The sequence below is a fragment of the Rutidosis leptorrhynchoides genome, chromosome 1 (genome assembly GCF_046630445.1).
Source record: "Rutidosis leptorrhynchoides isolate AG116_Rl617_1_P2 chromosome 1, CSIRO_AGI_Rlap_v1, whole genome shotgun sequence".
In the NCBI taxonomy this organism is placed as follows: Eukaryota; Viridiplantae; Streptophyta; class Magnoliopsida; order Asterales; family Asteraceae; genus Rutidosis; species Rutidosis leptorrhynchoides.
The window spans coordinates 536113510-536136160 of NC_092333.1; the positions used below are offsets into that span (position 1 = coordinate 536113510).

A 22651-nucleotide genomic window follows, 5' to 3' on the forward strand; every position below is an offset into this window, starting at 1 on the left:
CAAGGCCACAGGTTAGAACCATGGTTCCTGCATTTTTTTTTTAATTTGTTTGTGGCAGATCTAAGGCTCTGGGCTAACAATGTACAACATTACAAGCCCAATTGTCTATTTGTAGTCACTAGTGCATGAAAAGGCCTAGTCCAATTAGTTTAAATTTCTAGGCTCAATTGTTAAAACTCCAGCCATTTGATGATGTCTCAACTAAATTCTTCCGTTGCTCGAACAATAACTTTCAAACCTTAAAAAGTGAATCTTTCAAAGATGTCTAACCGAATACATGAGCCTGCAAGGAATGAGTTCCAGTTGACAGAGCAAGTTTCAAAGCTTCAAGAAAAAAATTCTTTTAACAAGGAATGACTCAATTTAGAGACACTGAATAATCGACTCAAAGAGAAAATTGTTCATTTCATAGAAGAAAATAAGACAATTCGGACTCTTCAAGCAGAAAATAAACATCTCAAGTCAAAATGTGAGTTTGATTCAAAGACCATTTTACAACTTCGCACTGATTTTGATCGTATTCAAGATTTTAACCGACAATTAACTCATGATTTTGAAAAGCGCATTTCTGATTTGCAACATGAGTTAGTTGTTAAGTCAACACCAACTTTGAAACCAACAATGGTGTCGATGGGTACACAAATTGAAATCCCGGAGTGCACCAAGTCACATATTTTCGAATCAAAAAGTTATTCTCCTATGATTGAGAAGAAGGCTCCTTCATCAAAGTTCTCTAAGGTTATTCAACCACACAAACCTGTTTTTCATGGACAACAAATTTATTCCCGTTACCAAAACAAAGCAACCTTTTATGCAACCTACTTATGGGAAATCTGTTGTACTCACCGGATTTCGAGATCAATACGGATGGTTTGCTCATAAACCGAAACAATCAAGTTCAAAGAAATCGTCCGTCAACTCGAACGTAACACCGTTTGTTAAAACATCTTCAAAACCATTCAAGTACTCAATCAAAGAGTTACTTTCCTTTAACCAAGGATCTGTGATCAAACTTCAAAAGAATGCAAGGTCAATCAATCAAATAGATCATGCTTACAAAATGTACACCAAAAACAAAAACAAAGCAAACCGAAAAACCCACTACCCAAACTTCCGAATCAAATCTTCAACAACAACTCTTCTCAACAATACTTCTAACTCCCGATGTCCAATTAACGGGGAGCAAAATGATTCATCATTCAAGGGGGAGCTAAAGAAAATCGTCAATCTAGTTCCTTCCTTCTCCCTTCTCAACTCAATAAAGATATATTTGAACAACGCACACCAAGCGGGAGAGACAATGTCAAGACCAAAAGATGGTGTGCATTGTGACCATTCTTATCCGACAATGAAGAATCTTCTGAAAGAAGAAGATTCTTCATATCAAGACAACAACAATGCCTATTAACCCAACAACTATGCTTATTCAAAGGGAGAGAGTTCAAGACATCGAAGATAATCAACAATAAATCACATCTAAGGGGGAGATTGTTAAGTCCATTTTATGGATATGATTTGTTGTATTTTAGAGGAAGTATATATATACCTAGTGACTAGCTAATTAAGAACTAAGCTTGCACCTCACTTTACACCAACAGTTACATTTTGTATCACACACACCTCACCAATCCCTCTCAACCTTGTAATCTTGAAAATCGATAATGAATACGAATTCATCAAACCTCTTCTCTACATGTGGTATTAGAGCGTAATAAGTCTATATTGAACGATCCACAACTTCTAACTCGTGTTTTAGGTTCATCCCAGTCAAAATTTTCAACCTATGTTTTGGTGTTCAAAATTGAATTCAGTGTTTTAGTGCATCAATTCATATGAAATCAAGTGTCGAAGGTGTATTTGATCTTATAGAAACTACTGTAATTGAAATCATACAAAAACATAAAAAAAGAGTTTAAAATCTGCAAATTTCAGGTCAAAAAATGTTGAACAACTTTTTGATTCGTTTTCGTTGATCTATTGTATTTTTGGAAAAACTAAAAGTGTAGAAGTGTTAGGAATCTTACAACAAAGCCATCTGCAAGTTTTTAGAGTCTAATTCGAAGTTTTTGTTCATCTCCGCTGTAGCACCGCCATGAACCTCCGTTCAGTTATTTTTCCGGTCACCTGAGTTCTAACAACCTCTAAGAACAGTATCCGTAAACCCTGAGTTCATATCCGTATGGGTTTGTACACAACCGTACGTATACATATCTGTATCCGTATCAATTCATATCCATAATAGTCGTATATGCATCCGTGCATCATGAAATGTCCCGTTCTTATTGATTAAAAACGTTCCATATTAATTGATTTCGTTGCGAGGTTTTGACCTCTATATGAGACATTTTTCAAAGACTGCATTCATTTTTAAACAAACCATAACCTTTATTTCATCAATAAAGGTTTAAAAAGCTTTACGTAGATTATCAAATAATGATAATCTAAAATATCCTGTTTACACACGACCATTACATAATGGTTTACAATACAAATATGTTACAACAAAATAAGTTTCTTGAATGCAGTTTTTACACAATATCATACAAGCATGGACTCCAAATCTTGTCCTTATTTAAGTATGCGAAAGCGGAAGCTCTTAATAATCACCTGAGAATAAACATGCTTAAAACGTCAACAAAAATGTTGGTGAGTTATAGGTTTAACCTATATATATCAAATCGTAACAATAGACCACAAGATTTAATATTTCAATACACATCCCATACATAGAGATAAAAATCATTCATATGGTGAACACCTGGTAACCGACAATAACAAGATGCATATATAAGAATATCCCCATCATTCCGGGACACCCTTCGGATATGATATAAATTTCGAAGTACTAAAGCATCCGGTACTTTGGATGGGGTTTGTTAGGCCCAATAGATCTATCTTTAGGATTCGCGTCAATTAGGGTGTCTGTTCCCTAATTCTTAGATTACCAGACTTAATAAAAAGGGGCATATTCGATTTCGATAATTCAACCATAGAATGTAGTTTCACGTACTTGTGTCTATTTTGTAAATCATTTATAAAACCTGCATGTATTCTCATCCCAAAAATATTAGATTTTAAAAGTGGGACTATAACTCACTTTCACAGATTTTTACTTCGTCGGGAAGTAAGACTTGGCCACTGGTTGATTCACGAACCTATAACAATATATACATATATGCCAATGGGGCTTTGCCTCATTGGTCACCATGTTAACATGGTGTTCGAGGAGACCAAGGGTTCGAGTCTCGGGGGGGGGGGGGGATTTTCGTGAATTAACTCTAACCACTAACATTGCCTTTCAAAAAAAAAAAACAATATATACATATATATCAAAGTATGTTCAAAATATATTTACAACACTTTTAATATATTTTGATGTTTTAAGTTTATTAAGTCAGCTGTCCTCGTTAGTAACCTACAACTAGTTGTCCACAGTTAGATGTACAGAAATAAATCGATAAATATTATCTTGAATCAATCCACGACCCAGTGTATACGTATCTCAGTATTGATCACAACTCAAACTATATATATTTTGGAATCAACCTCAACCCTGTATAGCTAACTCCAACATTCACATATAGAGTGTCTATGGTTGTTCCGAAATATATATAGATGTGTCGACATGATAGGTCGAAACATTGTATACGTGTCTATGGTATCTCAAGATTACATAATATATAATACAAGTTGATTAAGTTATGGTTGGAATAGATTTGTTACCAATTTTCACGTAGCTAAAATGAGAAAAATTATCCAATCTTGTTTTACCCATAACTTCTTCATTTTAAATCCGTTTTGAGTGAATCAAATTGCTATGGTTTCATATTGAACTCTATTTTATGAATCTAAACAAAAAAAGTATAGATTTCTAGTCGGAAAAATAAGTTACAAGTCGTTTTTGTAAAGGTAGTCATTTCAGTCGAAAGAACGACGTCTAGATGACCATTTTAGAAAACATACTTCCACTTTGAGTTTAACCATAATTTTTGGATATAGTTTCATGTTCATAATAAAAATCATTTTCTCAGAATAACAACTTTTAAATCAAAGTTTATCATAGTTTTTAATTAACTAACCCAAAACAGCCCGCGGTGTTACTACGACGGCGTAAATCCGGTTTTACGGTGTTTTTCGTGTTTCCAGGTTTTAAATCATTAAGTTAGCATATCATATAGATATAGAACATGTGTTTAGTTGATTTTAAAAGTCAAGTTAGAAGGATTAACTTTTGTTTGCGAACAAGTTTAGAATTAACTAAACTATGTTCTAGTGATTACAAGTTTAAACCTTCGAATAAGATAGCTTTATATGTATGAATCGAATGATGTTATGAACATCATTACTACCTTAAGTTCCTTGGATGAACCTACTGGAAAAGAGAAAAATGGATCTAGCTTCAATGGATCCTTGGATGGCTCAAAGTTCTTGAAGCAAAATCATGACACGAAAACAAGTTCAAGTAAGATCATCACTTGAAATAAGATTGTTATAGTTATAGAAATTGAACCAAAGTTTGAATATGATTATTACCTTGTATTAGAATAATAACCTACTGTAAGAAACAAAGATTTCTTGAGGTTGGATGATCACCTTAAAAGATTGGAAGTGAGCTAGCAAACTTGAAAGTATTCTTGATTTTATGAAACTAGAACTTTTGGAATTTATGAAGAACACTTAGAACTTGAAGATAGAACTTGAGAGAGTTCAATTAGATGAAGAAAATTGAAGAATGAAAGTGTTTGTAGGTGTTTTTGGTCGTTGGTGTATGGATTAGATATAAAGGATATGTAATTTTGTTTTCATGTAAATAAGTCATGAATGATTACTCATATTTTTGTAATCTTATGAGATATTTCATGCTAGTTGCCAAATGATGGTTCCCACATGTGTTAGGTGACTCACATGGGCTGCTAAGAGCTGATCATTGGAGTGTATATACCAATAGTACATACATCTAAAAGCTGTGTATTGTACGAGTACGAATACGGGTGCATACGAGTAGAATTGTTGATGAAACTGAACGAGAATGTAATTGTAAGCATTTTTGTTAAGTAGAAGTATTTTGATAAGTGTATTGAAGTCTTTCAAAAGTGTATAAATACATATTAAAACACTACATGTATATACATTTTAACTGAGTCGTTAAGTCATCGTTAGTCGTTACATGTAAGTGTTGTTTTGAAACCTTTAGGTTAACGATCTTGTTAAATGTTGTTAACCCAATGTTTATAATATCAAAAGAGATTTTAAATTATTATATTATCATGATATTATGATGTACGAATATCTCTTAATATGATATATATACATTAAATGTCGTTACAACGATAAACGTTACATATATGTCTCGTTTCAAAATCATTAAGTTAGTAGTCTTGTTTTTACATATGTAGTTCATTGTTAATATAATTAATGATATGTTTACTTATCATAATATCATGTTAACTATATATATAACCATATATATGTCATCATATAGTTTTTTTTTACAAGTTTTAACGTTCGTGAATCACCGGTCAACTTGGGTGGTCAATTGTCTATATGAAACCTATTTCAATTAATCAAGTCTTAACAAGTTTGATTGCTTAACATGTTGGAAACATTTAATCATGTAAACATTAATCTCAATTAATATATATAAACATGGAAAAGTTCGGGTCACTACAGTACCTACCCGTTAAATAAATTTCGTCCCGAAATTTTAAGCTGTTGAAGGTGTTGACGAATCTTCTGGAAATAGATGCGGGTATTTCTTCTTCATCTGATCTTCACGCTCCCAGGTGAACTCGGGTCCTCTACGAGCATTCCATCGAACCTTAACAATTGGTATCTTGTTTTGCTTAAGTCTTTTAACCTCACGATCCATTATTTCGACGGGTTCTTCAATGAATTGGAGTTTTTCGTTGATTTGGATTTCATCTAACGGAATAGTGAGATCTTCTTTAGCAAAACATTTCTTCAAATTCGAGACGTGGAAAGTGTTATGTACAGCCGCGAGTTGTTGAGGTAACTCAAGTCGGTAAGCTACTGGTCCGACACGATCAATAATCTTGAATGGTCCAATATACCTTGGATTTAATTTCCCTCGTTTACCAAATCGAACAACGCCTTTCCAAGGTGAAACTTTAAGCATGACCATCTCTCCAATTTCAAATTCTATATCTTTTCTTTTAATGTCAGCGTAGCTCTTTTGTCGACTTTGGGCGGTTTTCAACCGTTGTTGAATTTGGATGATCTTCTCGGTAGTTTCTTGTATAATCTCCGGACCCGTAATCTGTCTATCCCCCACCTCACTCCAACAAATCGGAGACCTGCACTTTCTACCATAAAGTGCTTCAAACGGCGCCATCTCAATGCTTGAATGGTAGCTGTTGTTGTAGGAAAATTCTGCTAACGGTAGATGTCGATCCCAACTGTTTCCGAAATCAATAACACATGCTCGTAGCATGTCTTCAAGCGTTTGTATCGTCCTTTCGCTCTGCCCATCAGTTTGTGGATGATAGGCAGTACTCATGTCTAGACGAGTTCCTAATGCTTGCTGTAATGTCTGCCAGAATCTTGAAATAAATCTGCCATCTCTATCAGAGATAATAGAGATTGGTATTCCATGTCTGGAGACGACTTCCTTCAAATACAGTCGTGCTAACTTCTCCATCTTGTCATCTTCTCTTATTGGTAGGAAGTGTGCTGATTTGGTGAGACGATCAACTATTACCCAAATAGTATCAAAACCACTTGCAGTCCTTGGCAATTTAGTGATGAAATCCATGGTAATGTTTTCCCATTTCCATTCCGGGATTTCGGGTTGTTGAAGTAGACCTGATGGTTTCTGATGCTCAGCTTTGACCTTAGAACACGTCAAACATTCTCCTACGTATTTAGCAACATCGGCTTTCATACCCGTCCACCAAAAATGTTTCTTGAGATCCTTGTACATCTTCCCCGTTCCAGGATGTATTGAGTATCTGGTTTTATGAGCTTCTCTAAGTACCATTTCTCTCATATCTCCAAATTTTGGTACCCAAATCCTTTCAGCCCTATACCGGGTTCCGTCTTCCCGAATATTAAGATGCTTCTCCGATCCTTTGGGTATTTCATCCTTTAAATTTCCCTCTTTTAAAACTCCTTGTTGCGCCTCCTTTATTTGAGTAGTAATGTTATTATGAATCATTATATTCATAGATTTTACTCGAATGGGTTCTCTATCCTTCCTGCTCAAGGCATCGGCTACCACATTTGCCTTCCCCGGGTGGTAACGAATCTCAAAATCGTAATCATTCAATAATTCAATCCACCTACGCTGCCTCATATTCAGTTGTTTCTGATTAAATATGTGTTGAAGACTTTTGTGGTCGGTATATATAATACTTTTGACCCCATATAAGTAGTGCCTCCAAGTCTTTAATGCAAAAACAACCGCGCCTAATTCCAAATCATGCGTCGTATAATTTTGTTCTTGAATCTTCAATTGTCTAGACGCATAAGTAATCACCTTCGTTCGTTGCATTAATACACAACCGAGACCTTGCTTTGATGCGTCACAATAAATCACAAAATCATCATTCCCTTCAGGCAATGACAATATAGGTGCCGTAGTTAGCTTTTTCTTCAATAACTGAAACGCTTTCTCTTGTTCATCATTCCATTCAAATTTCTTCCCTTTATGCGTTAATGCAGTCAAGGGTTTTGCTATTCTGGAAAAGTCTTGGATGAACCTTCTGTAGTAACCAGCTAGTCCTAAAAACTGGCGTATGTGTTTCGGAGTTTTCGGGGTTTCCCACTTTTCAACAGTTTCTATCTTTGCCGGATCCACCTTAATACCTTCTTTGTTCACTATGTGACCGAGGAATTGAACTTCTTCCAACCAAAATGCACACTTTGAAAACTTAGCGTACAATTCTTCCTTCCTCAATACTTCTAACACCTTTCTCAAATGTTCACCGTGTTCTTGGTCATTCTTTGAGTAAATAAGTATGTCATCAATGAAAACAATGACAAACTTGTCAAGGTATGGTCCACACACTCGGTTCATAAGGTCCATGAACATAGCTGGTGCATTAGTTAAACCAAACGGCATGACCATAAACTCGTAATGACCGTAACGTGTTCTGAAAGCAGTCTTTGGAATATCATCTTCTTTCACCCGCATTTGATGATACCCGGAACGTAAGTTAATCTTTGAATAAACAGACGAGCCTTGTAGTTGATCAAATAAGTCGTCGATTCTCGGTAGTGGGTAGCGGTTCTTGATGGTAAGTTTGTTCAACTCTCGGTAGTCGATACACAACCTGAATGTACCATCTTTCTTCTTGACAAACAAAACAGGAGCTCCCCACGGTGATGTGCTTGGTCGAATGAAACCACGCTCTAAAAGTTCTTGTAATTGGCTTTGCAGTTCTTTCATCTCGCTGGGTGCGAGTCTGTAAGGAGCACGAGCTATTGGTGCAGCTCCTGGTACAAGATCTATTTGAAATTCAACGGATCGATGTGGGGGTAATCCCGGTAATTCTTTCGGAAATACATCGGGAAATTCTTTTGCAATGGGAACATAATTGATGCTCTTTTCTTCAGTTTGTACTTTCTCGACGTGTGCTAGAACAGCATAGCAACCTTTTCTTATTAGTTTTTGTGCCTTCAAATTACTAATAAGATGTAGCTTCGTGTTGCCCTTTTCTCCGTACACCATTAAGGGTTTTCCTTTTTCTCGTATAATGCGAATTGCATTTTTGTAACAAACGATCTCCGCTTTCACTTCTTTCAACCAGTCCATACCGATTATCACATCAAAACTCCCTAACTCTACTGTTATCAAATCAATCTTAAATGTTTCGCTAACCAGTTTAATTTCTCGATTCCGACATATATTATCTGCTGAAATTAATTTACCATTTGCTAATTCGAGTAAAAATTTACTATCCAAAGGCGTCAATGGACAACTTAATTTAGCACAAAAATCTCTACTCATATAGCTTCTATCCGCACCCGAATCAAATAAAACGTAAGAAGATTTATTGTCAATAAGAAACGTACCCGTAACAAGCTCCGGGTCTTCCTGTGCCTCTACCGCATTAATATTGAAAACTCTTCCACGGCCTTGTCCATTCGTGTTCTCCTGGTTCGGGCAATTTCTAATAATGTGGCCTGGTTTTCCACATTTATAACAAACTACATTGGCATAACTTGCTCCGACACTACTTGCTCCGCCATTACTCGTTCCGACACCATTTGTTCCTTTCGTTCTATTAACCCCTGGTCCGTAGACCTCACACTTCGCCGCGCTATGACCATTTCTTTTACACTTGTTGCAAAATTTGGTGCAGAACCCCGAGTGATTCTTTTCACACCTTTGGCATAGTTGCTTCTGATTGTTGTTGTTGTTGCGGTTATTATTGTTGTTGGGATGATTGTTGTAGTTGCTGTTGTTGTTGTTGTTGTTGTTGGGCCGTTTGTTGTAGTTGCGATTGATGTTGCGATTGTTGGGATAATTGTTGCGATTATTGTTGTAATTGCTGTTGTTGTTGTATTGGTGATTCTTATCACCGTTTTCCTCCCACTTTCTTTTGACTTGCTTCACATTGGCCTCTTCAGCAGTCTGTTCTTTAATTCTTTCTTCAATCTGGTTCACTAGTTTGTGAGCCATTCTACATGCCTGTTGTATGGAGGCGGGCTCGTGTGAACTTATATCTTCTTGGATTCTTTCCGGTAATCCTTTCACAAACGCGTCGATCTTCTCTTCCTCATCTTCGAATGCTCCCGGACACAATAGGCACAATTCTGTGAATCGTCTTTCGTACGTGGTAATATCAAATCCATGGGTTCGTAACCCTCTAAGTTCTGTCTTGAGCTTATTGACCTCGGTTCTGGGACGGTACTTCTCGTTCATCAAGTGCTTGAATGCTGACCACGGTAGTGCGTACGCATCATCTTGTCCCACTTGCTCTAGATAGGTATTCCACCATGTTAACGCAGAACCTGTGAAGGTATGCGTAGCGTACTTCACTTTGTCCTCTTCAGTACACTTACTTATGGCAAACACCGATTCAACCTTCTCGGTCCACCGTTTCAATCCGATCGGTCCTTCGGTTCCATCAAATTCTAAAGGTTTGCAGGCAGTGAATTCTTTGTAGGTGCATCCTACACGATTTCCTGTACTGCTAGATCCAAGGTTATTGTTGGTATGTAGCGCAGCCTGTACTGCGGCTATGTTTGAAGCTAGAAAAGTACGGAATTCCTCTTCATTCATATTCACGGTGTGTCGAGTAGTCGGTGCCATTTCCTTCAAAATAGTTAAATGGAACAAGTTAATCATACAGAATATTAAGAGTAGTTAATAGTATTTCGTAGCATAATATGAACTCATTTATAAAAGCTTTTTCTTCATATTAGCGTTTTATAAGTTTAAATTCGGGTAGTACCTACCCGTTAAGTTCATACTTAGTAGCTAATATACAATTCAACTACTACAATTCTATATGAAAAACTGATTATAATAATATTTCGCGTTCAAACTTTTATACAATATTTTACAAACTTACAATACCGCTTATTTTACATAAAGCATGAAATATAGCACACAATAACTTTGATACAAGATAGTTGTGAAGACAATTCTAGCTAGTACACAAGTCGTTCAGCAAAGGCAATAAAGACACGTAATTCATACGTCCAGAAACAAGTCATGCATTCTGGTTTTACTAGGACTACTTCCCATCCTTGGTCTTGTGCAACATAACCGTTATGGCCGTTGATAAGACAGCGTGTTGTAACGTCATCAAAGGGACGAGGGTTACGTAATGTCCAACAGTCCCGTAATAATCTAAAAACCTCATTTCTTACCCCAATTACCGACTCCGTCACTTGTGGAAACGTTTTGTTTAATAGTTGTAGCCCGATGTTCTTGTTCTCACTTTGGTGAGAAGCGAACATTACTAATCCGTAAGCATAACATGCTTCTTTATGTTGCATGTTAGCCGCTTTTTCTAAATCACGAAGTCCAATATTCGGATATATTGAGTCAAAATAATTTCTTAACCCGTTGCGTAAAATAGCATTTGGGTTCCCCGCAATATATGCGTCAAAGTAAACACATCGTAACTTATGGGTTTCCCAAAGTGATATCCCCCATCTTTCAAACGAAAGTCTCTTATAAACCAAGACATTCTTGGAACGTTCTTCGAATGTCTTACAAACTGATCTCGCCTTAAATAGTTGTGCCGAAGAATTCTGGCCGACTCTAGACAAGATTTCATCAATCATGTCTCCGGGTAGGTCTCTTAAAATATTGGGTTGTCTATCCATTTTGTGTTTTTAAACTGTAAAATAGACAAGAGTTAGATTCATAAAAAAAATACTTATTAATACAAGCAATTTTTACATATATCATAAAGCATAAGAACACTATATTCCATATATTACACCACACTAATACAACTATCTTATTCCGACTTGCTCGTTTCTTCTTCTTCGGTTTTGGTTTGTTTTGCCAAGTTTCTAGGGATATATGATGTTCCCCTAATACGAGCCGTCGTTGTCCACATTGGTTTAGAAAAACCTGGTGGTTTAGAGGTTCCCGGGTCATTGTTACAACTTAAGGACTTCGGGGGTTGACGATACATATAAAGTTCATCGGGGTTGGAATTAGATTTCTCTATTTTTATGCCCTTTCCCTTATTATTTTCTTTTGCCTTTTTAAATTCAGTTGGGGTAATTTCTATAACATCATCGGAATTCTCGTCGGAATCCGATTCATCGGAGAATTGGTAATCCTCCCAATATTTTGCTTCCTTGGCGGAAACACCATTGGCCATAATTAACTTTGGTCGGTTGGTTGAGGATTTTCTTTTACTTAACCGTTTTATTATTTCCCCCACCGGTTCTATTTCTTCATCCGGTTCCGATTCTTCTTCCGGTTCCGATTCTTCTTCCGGTTCCGACTCTTCTTCCGGTTCCTCTTCGGGAACTTGTGAATCAGTCCACAAATCATTCCAATTTACATTTGACTCTTCATTATTATTAGGTGAGTCAATGGGACTTGTTCTAGAGGTAGACATCTATCACATAATATCAAACACGTTAAGAGATTAATATATCACATAATATTCATATGTTAAAAATATATAGTTTCCAACAAAAATGTTAAGCAATCATTTTTAAAGAAAACACGGTCGAAGTCCAGACTCACTAATGCATCCTAACAAACTCGATAAGACACACTAATGCAAATTTTCTGGTTCTCTAAGACCAACGCTCTGATACCAACTGAAATGTCCCGTTCTTATTGATTAAAAACGTTCCATATTAATTGATTTCGTTGTGAGGTTTTGACCTCTATATGAGACATTTTTCAAAGACTGCATTCATTTTTAAACAAACCATAACCTTTATTTCATCAATAAAGGTTTAAAAAGCTTTACGTAGATTATCAAATAATGATAATCTAAAATATCCTGTTTACACACGACCATTACATAATGGTTTACAATACAAATATGTTACAACAAAATAAGTTTCTTGAATGCAGTTTTTACACAATATCATACAAGCATGGACTCCAAATCTTGTCCTTATTTAAGTATGCGAAAGCGGAAGCTCTTAATAATCACCTGAGAATAAACATGCTTAAAACGTCAACAAAAATGTTGGTGAGTTATAGATTTAACCTATATATATCAAATCGTAACAATAGACCACAAGATTTAATATTTCAATACACATCCCATACATAGAGATAAAAATCATTCATATGATGAACACCTGGTAACCGACAATAACAAGATGCATATATAAGAATATCCCCATCATTCCGGGACACCCTTCGGATATGATATAAATTTCGAAGTACTAAAGCATCCGGTACTTTGGATGGGGTTTGTTAGGCCCAATAGATCTATCTTTAGGATTCGCGTCAATTAGGGTGTCTGTTCCCTAATTCTTAGATTACCAGACTTAATAAAAAGGGGCATATTCGATTTCGATAATTCAACCATAGAATGTAGTTTCACGTACTTGTGTCTATTTTGTAAATCATTTATAAAACCTGCATGTATTCTCATCCCAAAAATATTAGATTTTAAAAGTGGGACTATAACTCACTTTCACAGATTTTTACTTCGTCGGGAAGTAAGACTTGGCCACTGGTTGATTCACGAACCTATAACAATATATACATATATATCAAAGTATGTTCAAAATATATTTACAACACTTTTAATATATTTTGATGTTTTAAGTTTATTAAGTCAGCTGTCCTCGTTAGTAACCTACAACTAGTTGTCCACAGTTAGATGTACAGAAATAAATCGATAAATATTATCTTGAATCAATCCACGACCCAGTGTATACGTATCTCAGTATTGATCACAACTCAAACTATATATATTTTGGAATCAACCTCAACCCTGTATAGCTAACTCCAACATTCACATATAGAGTGTCTATGGTTGTTCCGAAATATATATAGATGTGTCGACATGATAGGTCGAAACATTGTATACGTGTCTATGGTATCTCAAGATTACATAATATATAATACAAGTTGATTAAGTTATGGTTGGAATAGATTTGTTACCAATTTTCACGTAGCTAAAATGAGAAAAATTATCCAATCTTGTTTTACCCATAACTTCTTCATTTTAAATCCGTTTTGAGTGAATCAAATTGCTATGGTTTCATATTGAACTCTATTTTATGAATCTAAACAAAAAAAGTATAGATTTCTAGTCGGAAAAATAAGTTACAAGTCGTTTTTGTAAAGGTAGTCATTTCAGTCGAAAGAACGACGTCTAGATGACCATTTTAGAAAACATACTTCCACTTTGAGTTTAACCATAATTTTTGGATATAGTTTCATGTTCATAATAAAAATCATTTTCTCAGAATAACAACTTTTAAATCAAAGTTTATCATAGTTTTTAATTAACTAACCCAAAACAGCCCGCGGTGTTACTACGACGGCGTAAATCCAGTTTTACGGTGTTTTTCGTGTTTCCAGGTTTTAAATCATTAAGTTAGCATATCATATAGATATAGAACATGTGTTTAGTTGATTTTAAAAGTCAAGTTAGAAGGATTAACTTTTGTTTGCGAACAAGTTTAGAATTAACTAAACTATGTTCTAGTGATTACAAGTTTAAACCTTCGAATAAGATAGCTTTATATGTATGAATCGAATGATGTTATGAACATCATTACTACCTTAAGTTCCTTGGATGAACCTACTTGAAAAGAGAAAAATGGATCTAGCTTCAATGGATCCTTGGATGGCTCAAAGTTCTTGAAGCAAAATCATGACACGAAAACAAGTTCAAGTAAGATCATCACTTGAAATAAGATTGTTATAGTTATAGAAATTGAACCAAAGTTTGAATATGATTATTACCTTGTATTAGAATAATAACCTACTGTAAGAAACAAAGATTTCTTGAGGTTGGATGATCACCTTACAAGATTGGAAGTGAGCTAGCAAACTTGAAAGTATTCTTGATTTTATGAAACTAGAACTTTTGGAATTTATGAAGAACACTTAGAACTTGAAGATAGAACTTGAGAGAGTTCAATTAGATGAAGAAAATTGAAGAATGAAAGTGTTTGTAGGTGTTTTTGGTCGTTGGTGTATGGATTAGATATAAAGGATATGTAATTTTGTTTTCATGTAAATAAGTCATGAATGATTACTCATATTTTTGTAATCTTATGAGATATTTCATGCTAGTTGCCAAATGATGGTTCCCACATGTGTTAGGTGACTCACATGGGCTGCTAAGAGCTGATCATTGGAGTGTATATACCAATAGTACATACATCTAAAAGCTGTGTATTGTACGAGTACGAATACGGGTGCATACGAGTAGAATTGTTGATGAAACTGAACGAGAATGTAATTGTAAGCATTTTTGTTAAGTAGAAGTATTTTGATAAGTGTATTGAAGTCTTTCAAAAGTGTATAAATACATATTAAAACACTACATGTATATACATTTTAACTGAGTCGTTAAGTCATCGTTAGTCGTTACATGTAAGTGTTGTTTTGAAACCTTTAGGTTAACGATCTTGTTAAATGTTGTTAACCCAATGTTTATAATATCAAAAGAGATTTTAAATTATTATATTATCATGATATTATGATGTACGAATATCTCTTAATATGATATATATACATTAAATGTCGTTACAACGATAAACGTTACATATATGTCTCGTTTCAAAATCATTAAGTTAGTAGTCTTGTTTTTACATATGTAGTTCATTGTTAATATAATTAATGATATGTTTACTTATCATAATATCATGTTAACTATATATATAACCATATATATGTCATCATATAGTTTTTTTTTACAAGTTTTAACGTTCGTGAATCACCGGTCAACTTGGGTGGTCAATTGTCTATATGAAACCTATTTCAATTAATCAAGTCTTAACAAGTTTGATTGCTTAACATGTTGGAAACATTTAATCATGTAAACATTAATCTCAATTAATATATATAAACATGGAAAAGTTCGGGTCACTACACATCAATCACATCCGTATCAATCTGAAACCGTACCAATTGTATCTGTATCATTCGTATCCGCACGGATTGAAACACTAACTGCACGGTTACAAACCTCAATCCACACAGATGTATTTCACCAATTTTCTTCAATTGCACTGTTATGCTATGCTGCTCAAATTGTTTTAAAAAAAAATTAGGGTTTATTTGGTGAACCATAGGATAATTCGAATTCCGGGCATTTAAGAAATTAGGGTTTCTATTTGGGAAAAGAAAACTAAAGAGTAGAAGAAGGGATTAGAACTAGAACATACGTATTTAAAATTTTCGAGCTCCGCTCAGTACTCTAAGTTTTTTTTACGGCTCTATTAAGCCACTCAACAGCAAATGTCGATTTATTAGCGATTTGACTGCCGCTTAGAATAAATTGAATTCCATGAGTGATTTAAAACCCATAAAAATTTGATTCTACCATTTTCATGGGTCTCTTGTTTTAATTTTTATTTTTATTTGTATTTTTAAATTTTAAATTTTAAATTTTATTTATTTCTTTAATTATATATATATATATATATATATATATATATATATATATATATAGAGAGAGATAGAGAGAGATAGAGAGAGAGAGATTTAATCAAGAGGGAAGCACTTTTTTGGGGGAAGTAATTTTTTTTCGTTTTTTTCGAATTTTTTTTCAGGTATCAAGATCACATGAAAATATGAACATTTAAAAAGACACTTTGTGATGAATGTTATTATTTTGACGGTAAAACGCTCGAAGAAAAAAATGAAAACATTCAATGCATTGAATGTTTTGATTCTGAGTTTTTTTAAGGGGTTAGAAATTAGGGTTTTAGGTTTAGAAATTAGGGTTTTGGGTTTAGAAATTAGGGTTTAGGGTTTAGAAATTAGAGTTTAGATTGAATATTTTAACACGAACGGTTTAGAGTTTAGGGTTTAGGGTTTTGGGTTTAGGGACTAAACCCAAAACTCTAAACTCTAAATCGGGCTAAATTTTGAAAAAAACACTTCACACAAGTTGAAAACAAAACGATGCAAATAAACTCAGAATCAAAACATTCAATGCATTGAATGTTTTCATTTTTTTCCTTCGAGCGTTTTACCGCCAAAATAATAACATTCATCACAAAATGTCTTTTTTAAATGTTCATATTTTCACCTAAACTTGATGCCTGAAATTTTTTTTTCAAAAAAACGAAAAAAATTTACTTCCCCCCACTTCCCCCAAAAAAGTGTTTCTCTCTTGATTACCACTATATATATATATATATATATATATATATATATATATATATATATATATATATATATATATATATATATATATATATATATATATATATATAGTGGTAGGATCAAGAGGGAAGTAACCAATCGGGGGGAGGGGGGGGGGAAGCAAAATCTTTTTTTTCATTTTTTGAAAAAACTTTGTTCACGAACATTATAGATGGGATGAAAATATGAACATTTAATAAAGACACTTTGTGATAAATGTTTTTATTTTGGCGAGAAAACGCTCGAAGAAGTAATATATAACAATTATCGTGTTTTTCAAGTGTATGTTGAGGTTTTAGCTATTAGAGTTTAGATATTAGGGTTTAGCTATTTGGGTTTATAGGGTTTAGATATTAGGGTTTAGAAATTTAGGGTTTAGGGTTTAGATTTAGGGTTTAGATTTAGGATTTAGATTGAGTGTTTAACACGAACGGTTTAGAGTTTAGGGTTAGGGTTTGGTATTTTGGGTTTATGGAATAAACTCAAAACACCAAACCCTAAACCCTAAACTCTAAATCGGGCTAAATTTTACTTCACAAAACATGAAAAAAAACGTTCATATTCTTCACGAACAATATTATCTTGAATGTTATTTTTGTCGATCGTTTTCCCACCTAAATAATAACATTCATCACGAAGTGTCTTTTCTAAATGTTCATATTTTCGTGTGATCTTGATGCCGGAAAAAAAAATTCCAAAAAAAACGAAAAAAAAAATTTGCTTCCCCCCGCTTCCCCCCGATTGGTTACTTCCCCATTGATCCTGCCCATATATATATATATATATATATATATATATATATATATATATATATATATATATATATATATATATATATATATATATATATATATATATATATATATATATATATATATATATATATATATATATATATATAAACTTCACTAGTTGATGTTTCCGGAATTGTAGGTAGGGAAGGTGATAAATAGGCATTGTTCGATAAGTTGTTGGCGAATGAATCATGTGAGAAAAATGTCAGCACTGTGTCTATTGTTGGTTTTGGTGGGATAGGCAAGACGACTCTTGCACAAATTTTGTACAATGACGAGAAAATCAAGGAACACTTTGAACTCATGTCATGGGTTTGTGTTTCTGATGAGTTTGACGTCTCTCATATTAGCAAAACTATTTTTAAAGATGTAGGTGGGGGGACAAAGAGTTTGAAAATTAAATCAGCTTCAAGCAAGAGAAACTTTTAAATAAAAAGTTCTTGATTGTTCTAGACGATGTTTGGAACGAAAACGACACGGAATGGGAGCTTCTTAAGTGCCCTTTTGTTGTTGGGGCACATGGAAGTAAAATTATGGTTACAACACGGAAGAATAAAGTTGCATTGCTCATGGACTGTGTTCAACCTTACCGTGTAGAATGTTTTGCCAGATGATCATGAAGCTCTATCTATTCTCGCTCAACATGCATTGGGTGTACGGAACTTCAATTTACATCCCACATTTAAATTGCATGGCGAAGGTATCATGAAAAAGTGTGATGGATTGCCTTTGGCTTTGAAGGTAATTGGAAGGGTGTTGAGAATAAAAACAAGTGAGAAATAATGGGAAGAGTTGCTAAATAGTGAAATATGGAATTCACATAGTGAAATAAAGATTCTCCCCGCTTTAAGACTAAGCTACTATGATCTTCCTCCACATGTGAAGCATATGTTTTCATATTGCTGCTTATTCCTAAAAGATTACATGTTTAAGCCGGATGAACTAGTCTTACTTTGGATGGCAGAAGGGTTCCTAAATAATTCAAATGTAAGCAAAGAAATGAAAAGCATAGGTCGAGATTGTTTTAAAGAGTTACATTCAAGGTCATTCTTTCAACATTCATCTAATGAGAAATCACGATATACAATGCATGACCTTGTAATTGACTCGGCAACGAGTGTTGCGGGAGAGTTCTTTTTTATGTTGGGTGAAAACATGGGTATTGACGACAAGAACGGTGTTTTGTAGAATTTCCACCACTTTTCTTTTATACGCCAAAGATATGGAGTGTATAAAGAGTTTAAGGCATTAGAAAGAGCTAGACGTTTTCGAACTTTCTTACCGATGTCATTTATGGATAATGATCGACAAAGTTTCTTATCAAACAATGTTCTTTATAAAGTTTCCTCAACTAACGTTATTAAGGGTGCTAAGACTGGATAATTTTACAATATGGGTGCTACCAGGATCCATTGGTAGTCTCAAACATGTGCTTTACCTCAACTTTTCCAAAACTAGAATCACATGTTTACCCGAGCAAATTACTAACCTTTATAATCCGCAGAGTTTGCTAGTGTCCAGTTGTCATGAATTATGTAGCTTGCCACACACTTTTGAAAAGTTAATTAACTTGCGACATCTTGACATTAATGATACTCCGAAGTTGAATGAGACACCCATAGGTATTGGTGGGTTGACGAGTCTACAAGCACTATCCAAAGTAATTATTGGAGGAGCTAGTGGGTTCAAAATTTCAGATCTAAAAGATCTATTGTATCTTCAAGGTCAGCTTTCAATTAAGGAACTACATAAAGTAAACAATGTGTACGATCGTGTAAACATGATTAAACGATCTTAGATTCAATAACGAGTGCGGAAAATCTCGTTATTGGGTTTTATACTCAAAATCCAATGAAAACCTTTGATCTTAATGAATAAATCGACTTAGATATGTTAAAGATCGACTAAGATGAATGCTAGAACACCAGTGTATCGAATTGTACGTGTAGAATAAGTTAGGATTCGTAACCCTAACAATGAACCCGTTATACCCATTATATACACTCAGCACGTGCAACCGTGCGGTTGCCTGTCTAACCGTACGGTTGCATACCTGAAACCATGCGGTTGCATTCCAACAGAGAAAGTTAAACGATAAAGCATTTCAACATGATCATAATGAACTTGGGGACTAAATATGCACCTACAAACTCCCCCTAGGACCCAGTTCATTATCTTAAATAATAAAATGTACTTTCTCCTGCAAAAACAAATAATCACACAATCAACCATATTCAATAACATAAAAATTAAGACGTTTAGATCAAGTTATTACATCCAAATCGAAATAAAACTGAAAATAAAACGTTCAAGTCCACAGTTTAAAGATTCATAACATAGATAGATAATACAAACATTAAAACCACAGTCCATATTGTCCAAATTTACATCCCATCAAGTAACATTCAAAAGACAATTTACCAACATAAAACTTGATAGAGTTTCACCAAAAGAACATAATCAACACTAATTAAACATTTAGGCTGCATACATGATTTCTGCCTCCACCTCTTCTTCATCAGTTGGATACACCAACTCATCATCATCAAAGAAATTATTTAGCAACATCCCATAGGGCAAACCTCTTCCTGTAGCTGTCGGTATCCCTACCATCCGATTAGCTATCACATAAGCAAAATTAAAAGGAATTTGATTAACCAAACACATCAGCATTAGCACTTCAGTCACAGTAAGTTCCAAATCATCTTCCTCTCGAAACATAACATTTTTCTTGATGATCCTCATCATTTGCCTATATTCATCCAAGATGTTCTCCTCTCTGATAATGACAGGTCCTCTCCTTGGCCAATTAAAACCTGGTTTACACAAACCCGAGACAAACCCAAAGGAAGAAAACAAGTTGCCAGTGGTAGATCTTCTTGGAGCACAGTTCACATCCTTACTCATAATAAAAAATCTAAAATTACCATCTGGTATATCAAGTTTCTCTGCGAACTCCTCTAAGGTCCAGTCATATGGGTACCCAAACATGTTTAGATGAACTCATTTCACCTTTCGCTCATCAAACACATAATTTGTATAGAACTCCCTAATAAGCTTAGGGTAATAAGTGTAGTGACCCGAACTTTTCCATGTTTATATATATATTAAATGAAATTGTTATTTACATGATTAAGTGTTTCCAACATGTTAAGCAATCAAACTTGTTAAGACTTGATTAATTGAAATAGGTTTCATATAGACAATTGACCACCCAAGTTGACCAGCGATTCACGAACGTTAAAACTTGTAAAAACTATATGATGACATATATATGGATATATATATAGTTAACATGATATTATGATAAGTAAACATATCATTAAGTATATTAACAATGAACTACATATGTAAAAACAAGACTATTAACTTAATGATTTTGAAACGAGACATATATGTAACGATTATCGTTGTAACGACATTTAATGTATATATATCATATTAAGATATATTAATACTTCATGATATCATGATAATGTAATAATTTAACATCTCATTTGATTTAATAAACAATGGGTTAACAACATTTAACAAGATCGTTAACCTAAAGGTTTCAAAACAACACTTACATGTAACGACTAACGATGACTTAACGACTCAGTTAAAATGTATATACATGTAGTGTTTTAATATGTATTCATACACTTTTGAAAGACTTCAAGACACTTATAAAAATACTTCTACTTAACAAAAATGCTTACAATTACATCCTCGTTCAGTTTCATCAACAATTCTACTCGTATGCACCCGTATTCGTACTCGTACAATACACAGCTTGTAGATGTATGTACTATTGGTATATACACTCCAATGATCAGCTCTTAGCAGCCCATGTGAGTCACCTAACACATGTGGGAACCATCATTTGGCAACTAGCATGAAATATCTCATAAAATTACAAAAATATGAGTAATCATTCATGACTTATTTACATGTAAACAAAATTACACATCCTTTATATCTAATCCATATACCAACGACCAAAAACACCTACAAACACTTTCATTCTTTAATTTTCTTCATCTAATTAATCTCTCTCAAGTTCTATCTTCAAGTTCTAAGTGTTCTTCATAAATTCTACAAGTTCTAGTTTCATAAAATCAAGAATACTTCCAAGTTTGCTAGCTTACTTCCAATCTTGTAGAGTGATCATCCAACCTCAAGAAATCTTTCTTATTTACAGTAAGATATCTTTCTTATTTACAGTAATATATCTTTCTAATACAAGGTAATACTCATATTCAAACTTTGATTCAATTTCTATAACTATAACAATCTTATTTCGAGTGAAAATCTTACTTGAACTTGTTTTCGTGTAATGATTCTGCTTCAAGAACTTTCAAGCCATCCAAGGATCCTTTGAATCTAGATCCATTTTTCTCATTTCTAGTAGTTTTATCCAAAAAACTTGAGGTAGTAATTATGTTCATAACATCATTCGATTCATACATATAAAGCTATCTTATTCGAAGGTTTAAACTTGTAATCACTTGAATATAGTTTAGTTAATTCTAAACTTGTTCGCAAACAAAAATTAATCCTTCTAACTTGACTTTTAAAATAAACTAAACACATGTTCTATATCTATATGATATGCTAACTTAATCATTTAAAACCTGGAAACACGAAGAACACTGTAAAACCGGACATACGCCGTCGTAGTAACACCGCGGGCTGTTTTGGGTTAGTTAATTAAAAACTATGATAAACTTTGATTTAAAAGTTGTTCTTCTGGGAAAATGATTTTTCTTATGAACATGAAACTATATCCAAAAATCATGGTTAAACTCAAAGTGGAAGTATGTTTTCTAAAATGGTCATCTAGACGTCGTTCTTTCGACTGAAATGACTACCTTTACAAAAATGACTTGTAACTTATATTTCTGACTATAAACCTATACTTTTTCTGTTTATATTCATAAAATAGTGTTCAATATGAAACCATAGCAATTTGATTCACTCAAAACGGATTTAAAATGAAGAAGTTATGGGTAAAACAAGATTGGATAATTTTTCTTGTTGTAGCAACGTGAAAATTGGTAACAAATCTATATTAATCATA

General features: G+C 33.9%; 1 protein-coding gene across 1 annotated transcript; it reads left to right on the forward strand.

Annotated features, from left to right (window-relative positions):
* The first annotated feature begins 621 nt into the window (after window positions 1-621).
* Window positions 622-18777, forward strand: LOC139842584 (putative disease resistance RPP13-like protein 1). Its single transcript, XM_071832707.1, has 3 exons — window positions 622-738; window positions 18187-18330; window positions 18424-18777. Exons 1-3 carry the CDS (start codon window positions 622-624, stop codon window positions 18775-18777), a joined length of 615 nt encoding a protein of 204 aa, XP_071688808.1.
* Window positions 18778-22651: the final 3874 nt, after the last annotated feature.